The 14,719-nt window shown below is 48.8% G+C and overlaps 1 protein-coding gene across 1 annotated transcript in view; it reads right to left on the reverse strand.

Moving 5' to 3' along the window:
- The window catches only part of COLGALT2 (collagen beta(1-O)galactosyltransferase 2), a 33,205-nt gene that overhangs the window by 3,241 nt on the left and 15,245 nt on the right, over window positions 1-14,719 (reverse strand). The window contains exons 2-8 of the mRNA XM_052665693.1: window positions 7,216-7,326; window positions 6,546-6,663; window positions 5,933-6,067; window positions 3,962-4,166; window positions 1,867-1,986; window positions 1,677-1,753; window positions 380-486 (exon numbers count right to left, since the gene is read on the reverse strand). Of these exons, the coding sequence (XP_052521653.1) occupies window positions 380-486; window positions 1,677-1,753; window positions 1,867-1,986; window positions 3,962-4,166; window positions 5,933-6,067; window positions 6,546-6,663; window positions 7,216-7,326 (873 nt within the window). The remainder of the gene's footprint in view (window positions 1-379; window positions 487-1,676; window positions 1,754-1,866; window positions 1,987-3,961; window positions 4,167-5,932; window positions 6,068-6,545; window positions 6,664-7,215; window positions 7,327-14,719) is intronic.

The following is a 14,719-nucleotide window of genomic DNA, read 5'->3' on the forward strand; positions in this document are numbered from 1 at the left end:
ACACTGTAGCACAGAAGTTTCATAGCACCTTGCCAGGAGGTGAATTCTCTCAAACACTTTTGCTGATGACTTAAGAGAATCACAGAACTACAGAATGCTGTGGGTTGGAAGGGATCCCCCTACCCCTTCCTCAGCTTAGGCTGCCCAAGGCCCCATCCACAGCCAAGGGCACCCCCAGGGATGGGCACCCGCAGCTCTCTGCAGCAGTGCCAGCACCTCACCACCTCTGAGTAAAAAATTTCCCCTTAATATTGACCTAAATCTCCCCTTTTTGAGTCTAAAGCCATTCCCCCTTCTCCAGTTTCGATCAGACCATGTACAAAGTTGGTCCTCCTGCTTATACCCTCTCTCCAAGTACCGGAGGGCCACGTGAACTCACTTTCCATCCACAGCCTCCACGATCTTGACTGCAATCTCCTGCTCATAGAGTGTCCGCAGCATCCGGTCCCGCCTGTCCTTCCGACGCTTCAGATTGATCATGAAAATCTGGGTTGAAGAGAGAGACATCAGCCTCATGCTTTGGGAGGAAGCACAGGGAGTCCTGATCCACCCTTTTTCCAGCAGCCCCATAGGAAGAACAGAACTCATTAAAATACCACATCTGTTTTTGTCTCAGGCTTTGGAATTTGTCCCCAAACTGGGGCTGATTTTGAGGGGGAAGGTGAGAGGCTTGTTCTCTGTCTAAAACCAGTTTGTGCTGAACGGGGGAACGTTGCTTTTCCAGGATGAAAAGCTGCAAAGAGACCAAGCCTGTGTTGTATAAAGACACAGGACGCTTTGATTTTTGTTTAACACAGGGTACAATGGTCAGCTCCAGCTCAACACTGACCCACGTCTCTCCACTAAGATGCAACCGCTCATATTTAGGGTGACCAGCAGGGCCACCAGCCAAACACAAGGACACCGTAAAGAGAGGATTTTTGTAATTACTTCAGGCACTGAAATTCCACTGCTCCCTTTGCCTGAGCAGATAGCCAAGACCTGGAGCAGAGATGTCTGGGCAGGGCTCAGCCCAAACCTGGAGGACACAGACTCCTTGGTGGAGGGCTGAAGCCCTCGCTTGTAGGTAAACAGCAGAGGGGGGGGGGATATTTTTCAGCCCCAGGCAGACACGTACAAGTACAGCTTTGTATGTTGTGGAGCAAAACCTCATCCCAGTAAGAAGCAGATGGAGTTCCAGGTCAGTACAAACACAAAAATAATAAACTGGATAAATACAGCACAGCCACAAAGGGCAACGTGGAAAAAACCTACACCAGCTGTGCAGCGAACACAGACACACAGCCAAGCTGGGCTCCCACTTCTCTGTGTGAGCTGTGTAAACAGATGTAGCAGAATGAGCAACAAAACTGAAGAAATCATTCCCTTCTGTCACTCAAGAGCAGGAGAGGTTTCCCAAAAGACAGTTTCTTTTGTCACAAAACACAGGGATCAGCACTTGTGAACAGAGCATCAAGTGCTCACAGACCTGACTGGCTGCGTGGCCACCCAGCACAGCTTCTCCCCAATAAGGGCTGCTGCTGTCTCCATGCATAAAGTTCGAGTCCAAAAGGGAGTGACTGGGAAAGAACTAATGATGTAAAATCACATTATACTCCAAGGAAAACATCTGGAAGCTCAGCTACGAGGAGTACGTAAAGGATGGGAAAGTAATGACAGCAAAACAGGTTCCTTACTTCATCAAATCCCATCTTGTCAGGGTGCTTTGGAGGAACGGAGACGTACTGAGAAGGCTCAATGGGAGGACGATCGACTGAAAGAGAGGAGAGATCCCAACCATCACCTGGGTGTACCTTGACTGAGATAACTGAAGATGTTTGCAAACGTTCACTGGGGGCTCCAACGCAGCGGGGCACAGCCACTTACTCATAGCCTCAATCAGTGTGTGCACAAAGTTCTCTGTCTCTTCCTGCAGCGTCTGGTGTGACTTCAGGGGCATGGGAAGGAAACCGTAGTGCTCGCGGTTGCAGATGAACATCTGAATTCCTGAGGATTGCAGAAGTAGGGAAAGGAGAGCCGGGTGTTTTATGGGCAGGTTTCAGTGCTCTGTCGATACGCAGCCACAACCCCAGGGAGCTGGGCTCTCATCCACAGGGGCTGGGGTTGGCTGGTGCTGTGTGCAGCTCAGCAATCCCTGCGGCCTTCCAATTCAATCAATACATGCTATGATCCTATGAACATCACTGTGTCATTTTCTGTTCTGTTGCCTGGCAGAGTCTGGCCTCTCCTATGAAACCAATATCTACTCACTCCCTAGCAGCAGGTGTTTTAACCACAGCCAAGATTTCTTTAGGAGGGGCTGAGACCAGAGAAAGGGGCCTTTTTCAGCCTTCGCATTCAAAGTGATCCTACAGAAGAGGGCAGAATGGACCCTTAGCAAAAGCAGTGCCTGATATGAGCTGCAAGAGGTGAAGGTCAGGCGGAAAGAAGCAGTCCTGCTGGATGCCTTGTTGTTCCTCTGGGTGACATGAGATCCTGCCTGGGGTCACGCAGGATGGAGCTGCAAAACCCAGATTATCAGTGCAGTTACAGGCCCTGCCACTGCCTCTGCAAAGGATTCAGCAGGGGCTTTGCTACCAGACATCCTCCTACTTCTGTTTGCTTTGGCTGGGAAATGAAGATGAGACATTTTCACCTGTGTCAGCAAAAAAATGTCTGATCACCATCTTGGAAATGCAAAGTCCAGGCACTGGCACAGCTGCCCAGGGAGCCGTGGAGTCAACCGTCCCTGGGGGGATTCCAGGCCCACAGAGATGTGGCACTGAGGGATGTGGTCATTGGGCACAGTGAGGGTGTGCTGGGGTTGGCCTCAGGGATCAGAGAGGTCCTTTCCAACCTGTGATTGGGCTCAAAACACCCAAGGAAGGGAGTATACTTGTTTTCATTGAGTTTTGGTAAGGCCCTTTTATTAACTAAACACTGCTTGAATCACCACAACTGGCCAAGCAGATTTAAAAGAAAATGCAAAACTGGAATCATCTGCATTTTCTGCCTTATCTCCCTTTCTTCTCCTAGTTAATAAAACAAGGAGAACCACTCCCTCTAAAGAAAGCAAAAGCAGACAGACAGCTACCTGGAGTGCAGCTGCTTTCATGTGCAAGTCCCCCTAATCCCTGGTATTCTACAACTGTCTGCACTAATGACCCCCATGTTCCCATCTCTTGAAGTTCTGTAAGCACATTGCTGGCTGCAGTGCTTGCCAAAGCACATCCAGTTGTCAACTACACTTAAGGTGAATGGCAGAATAAAAAAATTCCTACCTGCTGACATTAATTGGTTTGGCACTGATCTAATCAGCTAAGCTTATCTGGCTCTCCGATCTCTGCTCTCATCTTCCACTGGCTTAAACTTGGTTAATCTGTGTATATTCATGCCAACATTTCTTTTCCTTCTGGGATAAAGGCAACTTTGAAGAAGCAAAGCTACTTCAAAATGGGGAGTGGGACTTCACTCGCTCGATCTGTTTTTACAGTGAAAATCCATTAGTGTGACAAATAAAGGAAAAGCTGCAGATGCTGGTGTTACTGGCAGCCTTTGTAGACAGAACCCATGTTCAGGCACCAGGAACATCCCCCCCACACCCCTGCATTTCAGGTCGAGCTGAAATCCTCCTCTTTCAGAGACAGACACAGTACCAGCAGCCTCCTGCCCTGCCCTTGGCTCAGGGAGCCTCCTGAAGGGATGACTGTAGACACCCCAGATACAGAATGTAGGATGCCTTCCACTCTTACAACATTGACCCTTGGTCACTGCTGCCTTGCTGTGACACAAATGAAGGGTGGGTGCCACAAAGCCCCTGTCCCTGTAAGAGCTCCCATTCTCCCTGAGAGACCTCTCAGAGGAGGAGGGGAGGGGGGTACAAACTGACCACTGGAGTCAACATACAGCTTTTTGGCCTCTGAACTCCAAGCAGAGCTCTGCACGTCTGCTAGTGAATCCTCCCCAAAGGCTCCAGGCATACCTGCTTGGCGACTGGAGAAGGCAAAGACCATGATATCATCAAAGCTCCAGGTGTAGTCCTGGTGGGGCGGGTAGAACATGAGCTTGGTGGAGGCCTCCTTCCTCAGGTCAATGAGGAATGTGGAATGGATCATCGGGACAGCAAAACAGCCCGTCCTCTTCCATTCCCGGATCAAGGGGTAATCCAGGGTCCTTTTGTAATAGCCCTGCAAACACAACAAGCAGGCCGCTCGTTACAAGAGATCTGTTGCAAAGATGCTCCCCAGCAAAAGCTCTCACCCTCTGCCCTCCCTAGCAGAGATGGATCAGTGCCCAGTTCACAGACTTTGAAGCATTCCCTAATTGGAAAGCATTTAGAAACAATTCCCATCCCACAGGTTAAAGCTCAACCTTCTCTCTGTTTTAGCAGCTACTGGAAACTCAAACCTTCCCTCTGCAAAATCAAGAACACTTCAAACTCAGCATGGTGTTCCCTTGGCTCTCTCCAAAGCTCTTTTTGCATTCAGGTCTGATCCTGGGAGCATTGCTCACACTCAGCAGCCACAAAGGGCTCTCCATGTCTGCCACAATAGCACCTAGAGGTTATTTCTGAATGTGACTTAAACAAGCCACGTCCCTGGCTGGAGGGCAAGTCGCTTCTCAGTATCCATTGGCTGTCCAACAACTCCTGCTTCTCCATCCCAGGGCAAGTAGGCTTCACACCCATCTCCTGAGCTCAGCCCTCATCATCATCACCAGGGAGAGAAAGGCTGAGAGCAGCATGAAGAATGCGAGCACAGCCACGTGCAGCAGTTCCAAGAGCAGCTTTTTCCTCCCCATATTCTGGAAGGCGCATTTGCTGCTGGTTTTTTTCCCCTTCTTCCTTTTGCAGCTAATGCCGGTGTCAATGGAAACTTCCTACTGGAGAGGGACTCGCAGGGCCAGGGCTGAGGCTGGTGCATGCAGGCAGCGATCCACTTCAGTCCGTGAAGAAATGCTGATTTACATCAGTGGAAAACCTGGCTGTCTCAGCAGCAAACCTTAAAAACCTACAGGAAAATGCCTTCACCATGAAGTTACTATTTCCAACTTAAAACAACACGAAAAAAAACCATGGAATAACTAACACCACTCACAAACATCTTATCTCTACATGAAACTGCCAAGAATTTGGGAAGCTTAGGATCCTTTCCTGCTGTTTTTATACCCAAATAACTCAAGCTGTGATTTTCAGAAGATGGGAAAACATTGTGGGGAGGTATCATTTATGTTTGTCACTCCTCACTACCACCCCTGCTATCAAACAAGACGTGTGGCATCTCCACAGCTCTGGAATACCCCCAGGGATGGTCATACCATCATTCCCTAGGCAGTCTGTGCCAATGGCCAACCACTTTTCCTGAGAAGAAACTTCTCCTTATATCCAACTCACCTCCAGAGAACCAAGTTTACAGATGGGGTAGAGATTGCCCAGACTGTGGCAATAGATTTGCCCCTCCATATTAACGATTTTCACACTAAAATCCTATTCTCCCTGTTGTATATGAGAAGGAAACAACAGACTCTAATTTCTGGCCTTGGCACTTCTGTCTTTTACATCTGAGCATGCACAGAGATTCCTCTGTGACCCTACTGCATAAATCTTGCTCACTCATGAGAAAAATAACTTGCATGCAATGGGGAGCCGTAGAAAGAAAAGCAGATTCCTCCTGGAGCAGAGTCAGTACACAGAACAGCTAATCCAAAATAAGGTACTGTCAGTTTTAAGGCTATTATGCAAACACGTGGAACTACCTCAAATATACACTGGTGTGACTGTATGGTGGTATATACTTTTTTTTTTAATGTAGCTAGTGGAATTGTACGGCTTCCCCAGACTCCAGCATAGGAACAGCATCCCTCAGATCCAGCACAGCACCCTTCAGACGCGGTGTTTTCAAGTGAGGAAAGCCCCAACCTGCAGTCACCGTGCCTCATTCACCCAACCACCTGCCTGGGGGGTGATGCCACACCAGAAGTTGGAATACAGAAAGCGAGACTCCAGCATCGGTGCCACCAAGGTCTTGTTTTCTGCTATCAGCAGGTTCAGAGTTTCTGGGTTGGTCAGCAAATTATCCGTATCGAGAAACTAGAGAAGGAAGAGGAAAATAGTTTATTAGATGAGATGAGACCGTATGCTTCCCCTGATGCTTGCCAAGGAACACGGCAACCAGAAGTGTGAGGTATTGGCAAAAAGCACCCAGCTGGTGGGTCTGACACTGCAGGACACGACTGCTGTAGGGAAGCCCAGAGGTGGTTGCCCCTGTGACAGAGACAGGAGATGGGGAAGGACATGGAGCTGTCTCTCTGACTGCAAAGAATTGCTCCAGAACAGGGCATGGGGAACCAACAATGCTGAAAATTCAGGGCAGAGCACTCTGTGAAGAGGAGCAGGAAGAGTTCTGAAACAGGCCCCACACCTTCTCCTTGTTCAGAGCCTTCAAGACCACGACCACCATCACCCCCCATCTCTGCACAGCTGCTCCGCTCCTCTGCTCCCTTAGCCCATAGGCATGGCCTGAACGGCTTTAGCCTGAGGACAGAGAGAAATGCAAGGTTTTCCTTACCAGAACGTAGTCTGACCACTTCTCCCGCGCGGCACGCAGGGCAGCCTGCCTCAGCTTCATCACGTGGGTGAAACGGGAGCTCGGCCAATGCTTCGGTCCCATTTCTTCTGGGTAGGACCTAGCAAAGAAAGCAGTCGAAAATGCACAGACCTCTTGCTGCCTTCTTTGCAAAGAAAACAGCATCAAAGTCACCTTGGGCAACTCGGGAGAGGAAAAAAGAGTGGAAGAGTGCTTCTGAGGGAAAATGGCTCCAAATTCATGCTGGCAAGTGTAGAGCACAGAGCACTTCCTGACAACCAAGGAGCCACAAGCACAACAGAAGGATCCCATCAGGCCCAGAGCATCAAGTCCAAAGGCAAAAAGGGATTGAAGGAAATTGTGGGACAGATCCCTGTGCAAGGTGATGCCATTTTCTGGCTCGGAACTTGCTGCGTAGCTTTCAGCAGTGACAGAGCTTTGGTGGAAGCAATGGGAAAGGGCTGTGATTTCGCTATTCTCTCACACATAAAGAAGGGCAATCTTACGTGCTCCACCAAAACAGTTCCAATGGGGCAGAGCCCACAGAGAAAAACCACATGCATAACTGAATGCATCTCCTGGTTGGAGAGCAGGAAAGCACCAAGGGAACGCGGGCTATGCTTCAAAAGCCAGTCCCTGCTGCAGTACTCACTGTGGGTCTTCCATTGGCCTCCACTCCACGTCATGGTAGAGGTTCTGCACGTTCTTCAGCCACTCCCTAAGGATTGCAGTGGTGTTATCAGCGTTGTGGTCAGTGGCCACCCTGGAAAATAAGAGCCCAGTTCATACAAGATTTACACACCAGGAGTACGATCTGCCTGTTTGGCCCAGGATGGTGCCGGGAAGGTTGGGCTCCAGTTCCTTCACATATCCCAGCTGATACATGGGTTGCTCTAGGCAGAACTATTTTTTACAGGCAATCTGACTGAGCTGTGGGCATCCCTGTTCAGTGCAGGGGAGTTGGACTAGATGCCCTTTAAAGGTCTCCCCCAACTTGTATGCTCACAGCCTTGTGACAGCCTTTGGGTTACACGTGACCAAGCTGATGCTCTTCCCAGCTGCTTCTCTCCAGCACAGAGCCCTGGGAGTGGGACCTCAGTCCAGCTGCTCACACAGCTGTGATGGATCCCACAGCACATTCCCTTAAGCTGAAAGGCTGCTCACTGCTCCTGGTCAGAGGAGCAAAGCACTGCCCCACAGAAGGACACATCCTGCACCGCCACAGCTCTAGAAGCTCCACTGCAAACTGACAGTTCCTTCCTATTCCTTCGGGAGTACAAGCATAGGGTTAAATTTATCAAAAAGAATCATCAGAAGAACACAGTCACTCAGGGACAGGAAGCTTATTTGTTGAACGCCAATTCCTGTTTATTAAAACAAAAAATAAGGAAAGCAGCAAGCAAATGGATGTTGGTTTCCGGCTCTTGATATCTGCTCTTGCTCTGCGTGGCAGAGCAAGGCTGGTGTCAGCCACGATGTTGGGATTTGCTTTTAACCAAGCTCCTCATCAGACCCCACAGCAAACCTACATGGCATGGATATTGAGTAAGACAAAAACTGCCACTTGCTGCTGAGCGGAACAGATGAAATCGGACTGCTCTGTGAATTGCAAACACTTTTCAGGTCAGCCACCCAAACCCCATTTCAGCAGACTCGCTCAGACCTCCCTCAACCGCGCGCATTTCATTGGTCTTGTTCCACTTCCCTCCTACGCTCCCAGCTGCGCAGGCACTGAGCAGCAGCTCCAACATTCCTCAAATACCGCAGAGAACCGTGAAAATGGCTTTCTGTGAAAATGGCTTTTTGTTCGTGGCCGTCCTTGAAGCTGCAGCAAGAGGCTCCTGCCACACAGCAGGACCACACCACTATCAGGCATCACGCAAACCCAGCAGAGACAAGGGGCCATCATGAAGAAGGTCGGGGCCCAGCTTACACCGTGCTCTTTGCCATGGCTAAGCTGGTCCCACTGAGCAGGCTCTCCCAACAAGTCCACAAGACATCCCTGGAAGTATACAAGAAATGTGTAGACGTGGTACTTATGGACATGGTCAGTGGGCAATATTGGTGGTAGGCAGACAGTTGGACTGGATGATCTTAGAGGTCTTTTCCAACCTTCCATGATTCTAAGAGCTGACAGCCTCCAGCCAGAAGTGGGACATGGGAATGGGAACCTGGAGGCATCTCTCCATCTGTCCACAAGGAAACTGCTAGAAGGAAAATGCCATTTTTACTGCCCAGGCTGTAACAGTGGTGTTATGTGGAAGGCAAATTCTCACCCAGTAGAGCCTTCGGAATACACCAGTGAGCCAAAGCTCTGGCACAAACAAAGGACGGCTGCCTCCAGAACTATCCACCCAGCAGCTTTTCTGAGCCCAAAGTGCTCAAAGACAACACAGTTTGTCACGCCCTGGATGAAACATGCCCTATGACTAGTAGTTTGGCAAATCATTGTTTTTTCCGACTTTAAGCCTAAAAAACAAGCAAAAAAACTCACATACAAAGAAACCAACAGTACAACAATTATCACTATTAGTTTTGGGACAATTCACATTTCACATCAAGAGAAATTAGCACTTCTACTGTAATACCTGTACCACTGCAGCCCACTTACTTCCCCAGATGAAACAGCAACTATGGTGCTTGCAACACTACTGCATGGAAAAAACACAGGCAAATACTTTTTTTTAATTATTATTTTAAATGACTACGAGGAAAACAGGCAAATAAAAATATGAGCAGAACTTCCCAACTTCCCATTGGCAACAGCTAGCTTCTCAAGACATAAGAGGCTCAACAGGATATTCTGCTATAACCACTTCTGGTGTAACACATGATTCATAGGACCTGAAGTGGCTGAGTATTGTTAAGGCTTCAGTGCCCTTATTGGATGGACAGACCATTGGACCCCGGATGTTCTGAATCCATCTGGAAGAGACTAAGTCATCTCTGCTGCAGCATCCACCGCTACCAATGGTCTGTTGTCCACTTTGCACACCTCCCCAGTTCTGGAAAACAGTCAGGAAGGGTTGAGACACTCCTCACCATCCTCATGGCTGTCTGCCATGACTCGATCACATCTTCCTTGTGTCAAAGCGGACTAAAAGCCAGACAGGGATTGCAGATGTGGCCTAGCAACTGCCTCGCAAAAGAAGAAACCCCTCCTCAACCTCCTGGTTGAGCTTCTGCTCAGCTTGCCCAGGCTGCAGCTGGTCTTTGCTACCAGCGTAGCTCACAGACCACAAAGTCTCTTTAGCCAAGACCTCGCTCCCCCTAGCCTGCACCATTGTAAAGGGGTTCTTCCATGATGAATTTCAAGAGATTTCTTGCAGACAACTAAATTCAAGGCCAACATATCTGCCTGCAACCATTAATTGTTGTAGATTTAAAAACTAAATTTCTGTGAAGAGGTATAGGATACATCGATGACTTTTGCACTACAACACACAAAATCACAGCAACATTAAGGTTGGAAAAGACATCTACGATCACCAAGTCCAACCCCAGCCCCATCTCACCATGCTGCTGCCCGCAGCACCATGGCTCTCCAACACCTCAGAGATGGTGACCCCACCACCTCCCTGGCAGCCCGTGCCACTGCCTCACTGCTCTTTTGGAGAAGAAACTTTTCCTAACATTCAACATTCAGACTTGTGCTCCAGACCTCGCACAGCTCCGTGCCTTTCTCTGGACACGCTCCAGTCCTCAATGTCTTTCTTGCAATGAGGGGCCCACAGCTGAATCCAGCAGTTGATGTGCAGCCCCACCAGTGCTGAGCACAGAGGGACGAGCACCTCCGGCTCCTGCTGGCTGCGCTGTTTGATGTTTGGATTTGTCTCCTGCCGGTTTTACAACCTAAAGCCTGTGTGACTTAACCAGGAAAGACTGGTGGAATGTAAGAAAAAAATTCATCTCCTGCCACGCTTTGCAGAGCAAGAAAAGGGTAATAAAAGTAAAACAGGCCTCCAGATGAACATCCTGTAACATGGCAGCTTTTTTCACTCAGTTCTAAATCCATTTCCAATAAATAGAAGTTAAATTTTAGAAAAAGTTTGAGTGAGAACGTTCATATAGGGGGTTACATGGGCACGACTACAACCACTCCAGTATTTACTTTGGCTTTTAGCAGCACTCTTAGCACAGACACAAGTCCTCATTGTCCATACTGAGCAAAGTAACCCCCTCCCAAAAAACTCAAGCACCATGAATAGTGGAAAATTAAGCAAAATGTTGAGCTCCCACTGCTTTAATTAAGTAACATGTGAGCAGCAGCACAAGGCAAACCGCATGTCATGGAGCACTTGTATTTTTAACCTGACATCTCCACACTCTGTGTTTGCAAAAGGCAGTTAATGTGGGCTCTGATGGTTCTCCTCTTTTCATCCCCAAAGGAAAGAAGAAAAAAGAAAATCCTCTTTTTCATTACTTCACTGCCGAGCCTGCCCTCCCCAGCTATTTACAGGTTATTTATACCTCAGGCACCAGGTTAGAGGAGGTTTAATTATTACTATTTTTTACTCTTTATCATTGCTATAGGAAAAGTACTACAGGACAAACCTCTGGCTGCTCAGCAGTCCAGCTCACACTGCAGCACTTGTGGGAAACCCCAAGGCCAGAGACCTGCAGTAATCTTCCTACTGAATTTAACAGTTCCAACCGTCTCCATTAGCAAACAGCAGCAAGTACTTCATGATCAAGGTCTGCAGAGTGCAGAGCTGCTGGGCTGCAAATGCTGGAGCTGTAAGAGGGATCCTTTTCCTTCTTGAACATGCTCTGAGGGCTGCAAGATATGATAGTGCGAGGTTCTTCCCCCACTGCAGTGTACTGTAATACAGCAGAATGACCGGGGCTGCTGAAGGCAGCTGGTGCCAAGCCATCCGCTCCAGTGGGAGCCAACCTGAGGCACCTGGGTGGGAAGCACAATGGGTGACAATGCTCAGGATGCTGACAGTCAGGGATGCAATGAGACTGACATACAGCGAAGAGGACATCTGTTGCTGTAGTTGGCCACATGCCCTCCACCCCAGGGACTCATCCAGAGAATAGCCCAAAGCCAATGGAAAGCCTGTTAGATCCCTCCTAACAGATGGAATAGAAACAAAAATCAAGCACTGGCCATCTTCCAAAGGAGAGAACAGCCATAAAGCACTCAGAGAGAGGTTATGCAACAAAGCAAATGGCAGCAGAGGTCCCCCCTGTGAGGTGCAGACCATTGCACGCCTTGTGCATGCTGTGTTCCATCAGCTGTGCTAGCAGAGGTGCCCAAACCTCCAGTTGGGCCCAGAACCTCTCCCTTTGAGAGGGCCATCTGCCCTCAAAGCTGGGGTCTATGTGTTCCTGACAGCTTCTGTCTCTGACACCATGGGGAAAAAGCTAGGAATTCAAACCGCAGAGCATGAGATGACCATGTCACTTTGCCCAGCCCCATGCACTGCTAACAGCCATTGCTGCACGCTACCAACCAGAGCACCGTGCAACACTATTCACAAATTTAACACCCTAAGCTCAGCTAAAGAATGCATAGCTAAGGAAGACAGCAAGAGACTTCCAGTTTTGTAAGACTTCAGCCCCCTTGAGTTGTTAGGATCAGCAGGCAGAGCCCACCACTGCCCCCAGCCAACCCTGCAGCTCAGGGCAGGCTGAGCACACAGCCCCCAGTGCCCAGCAGCCCACTGACTGGTGGCTGTGCTTATTCTGACCATGAGTTCAGCCCTGTCAAAAATAACTGAAAAAATAAGATTCGCAGCGGAGCCCTAATGTGAGTCAAATACAAACTTGAACTTGGATTTCCCAAAACAAGTGGTAAATAAAGTAACAGGGAGAGTCATCTCTCCCTGCCTTTTTGTTTGAACACTGCCAGACTTAGAGAACCAATTCCAAAACACCAAAACCACCAAACTGGCAATTTCCACTGTGAGCCAGAAATGAGTTACCCTGCATAGGGAACAGTGCAGCTGAGAGAGATGGGAAGAGAAGGCACGGATCCTACAGAGCAGAGAAATGCTCTGTTGCCTTGCAGACTTCATTTCTGCACTCTGGACCATCAGCTGTGCCCTGCAGCCACTGAGCTGTGAAGGACACCTCCAGTCCCACAGGTATCTGTGGGATCAGGCAGCAATACACGGTCAGACCCACCAAGCCAGCTCACACAGCGCAGCTCAGACGCTGAACAGATGTCAACTCTCCTTGCCACTCTGCACAATTACACTCACAACACCTCATTAGTAAGGTCCCAGCGTTCAGGCTCACATTCAGAGAACTGTTTAAGTATTTAATCACGCTGCTAGGAGTCAAACTGAGTCAGACCTTTTTTGGCTTTGCAGCAATCCACCATATACCCCGGGGTTTTCCTTAATTCAGGACAGGCTTTTGGGAGTACCTCGTTTTTCGGTGTGGGATTTTGTTGCTGTTGATTTGTTAGCAGCTCTGGTGGTTTTTCCCACATTAGCTGGGTCCCTGGGCTGCCAGCTCCCAGCGGGGGTAGTGGGAGCCCCAGCAGCAGCGTGGAGGCACAGGAGCAGCACGGTTCCCGGCCTGGGCAGCTGTACAAGAGAAGGACCTCACAGTACAGGAATGCAACAAATGTCTCCTCTCATTCCCCTTGCCCTTCAGCCACTCATGGATAGCAGATTTTGCTGGCAGCAGCAGCAATCTAACAACATCCAGCAACCTTCCAAACCGAAGTAAGGGAATGACTCACAGATGTATATAAATGTACACATAAAAACACACCAGGGTTTCTGTTCTTTGTGTGCTAACCAAGAAATCTCCCAGACGTTCCTGGCTTCCAACCCAGAGTAATGCAACACTGGGGGACACTCTAGTATATGCAGAAAGAGGAGATGAAGTTCCTGGAGACTGACCTCAGAAGCACAGCTTCTCAGCACACTAATGATGGCTCTAGGATGCAGCAGCAATGCCTCAAGTCATCGAGCTGCTGCTATTAGCACAGGGCTGTGCCAAATCTGTGCTTCAGCCCAGCAGGCACACACAGAAGCCTCTAGAAGACACAACAGAGGAATCAACATCTGCCCAGAAAAGCCATCAGAGCCGGGCAGCTCATTGCTTCACCACACAGCCAAAATTTCACACCTCCCCAGCTTCTGTAGAAATTCTCACTCCAGTGCAAAGCAGGTTCTGCCCCTTCCGTCCCAAGGCCCCTCTTAGTCTTGCTCGAGTTCTTTCCATCTCACCCCAGTGCAGACAGAGCTTTCAAACATACAACACACTACACCTGGCCTTGCAAGTATTTCCAAGCAGACTTGGCTTGAAGGGAACAACTTCCATAAATAAAGCCCAGGGAGTTTCCTAAGCACAGGATCAGGGCTGTGGCTGGCCTATGGGAGGGCTCAAATAAGGAATCAGTTGCAACTATACCCCAATTTCTGAAGGGGTAGCTTGTTCCTACCTATACTAATTGAAACACCAGTTAATGCAGTTCAAGGTTAATTATAGTGTACAAGCCACTGGGAAGGAATGTTGATGTTTTGAAATATTCTTGGTACTGGTAACAAAAATCTGATAGATTTTGAAAGCCAGGATCTAAAGCTGCAAGGTTCCACTGATTTTTCAATGAGCACATTGAGCACAGGCACATAGCACGTTACCGAGGGTCCCCAAAATAGGGACACATAGTAAGCTCTCCACCTCTTTGCCAGCCTCCTGCAGGCAGGCTGCCTTGACCCCAGCACAAAGCTTCACCTCAGGGACCTCTGATGCCCAGAGCAGGAGGGACAGGCAGACCCAAGTCAGCCCATGCTGTGCTTTACTTTCTGTAGCTGCAAATAAGAACTGAATTATTTGTTTTTGTTAGCCCGCATTATGAACAACATAAGAAAAGAGGAAACAAACTGAATATTCTATTTCAAGCTTCTAATTAGGAGTAATCAGAGCAGCAATAAGAAATTGCACAAAGCTAATCCTGGAGCAGAGGCAAATTCAGTCTTCACCAGCCGAGAATCTGCTCTGTGAACTGGAAATGGCAGGATGTTATGGGACATAATGACTGACCCTTCATGTGAAAACTTTGCCCAAATGCAGCAGTAGAGACTTTGTTCTCAAAGGTTTTCAGCTAACTTTCTGAGGTCATGGTAAATAGGAATGCAGCGATTTGTGTCTCAAACCAGAACACCATCACAAAAGGACGCGTGTGAAGTAAG

This window comes from Tympanuchus pallidicinctus, unplaced genomic scaffold (genome assembly GCF_026119805.1).
Source record: "Tympanuchus pallidicinctus isolate F22 unplaced genomic scaffold, pur_lepc_1.0 scaffold7, whole genome shotgun sequence".
Classification (NCBI taxonomy): Eukaryota; Metazoa; Chordata; class Aves; order Galliformes; family Phasianidae; genus Tympanuchus; species Tympanuchus pallidicinctus.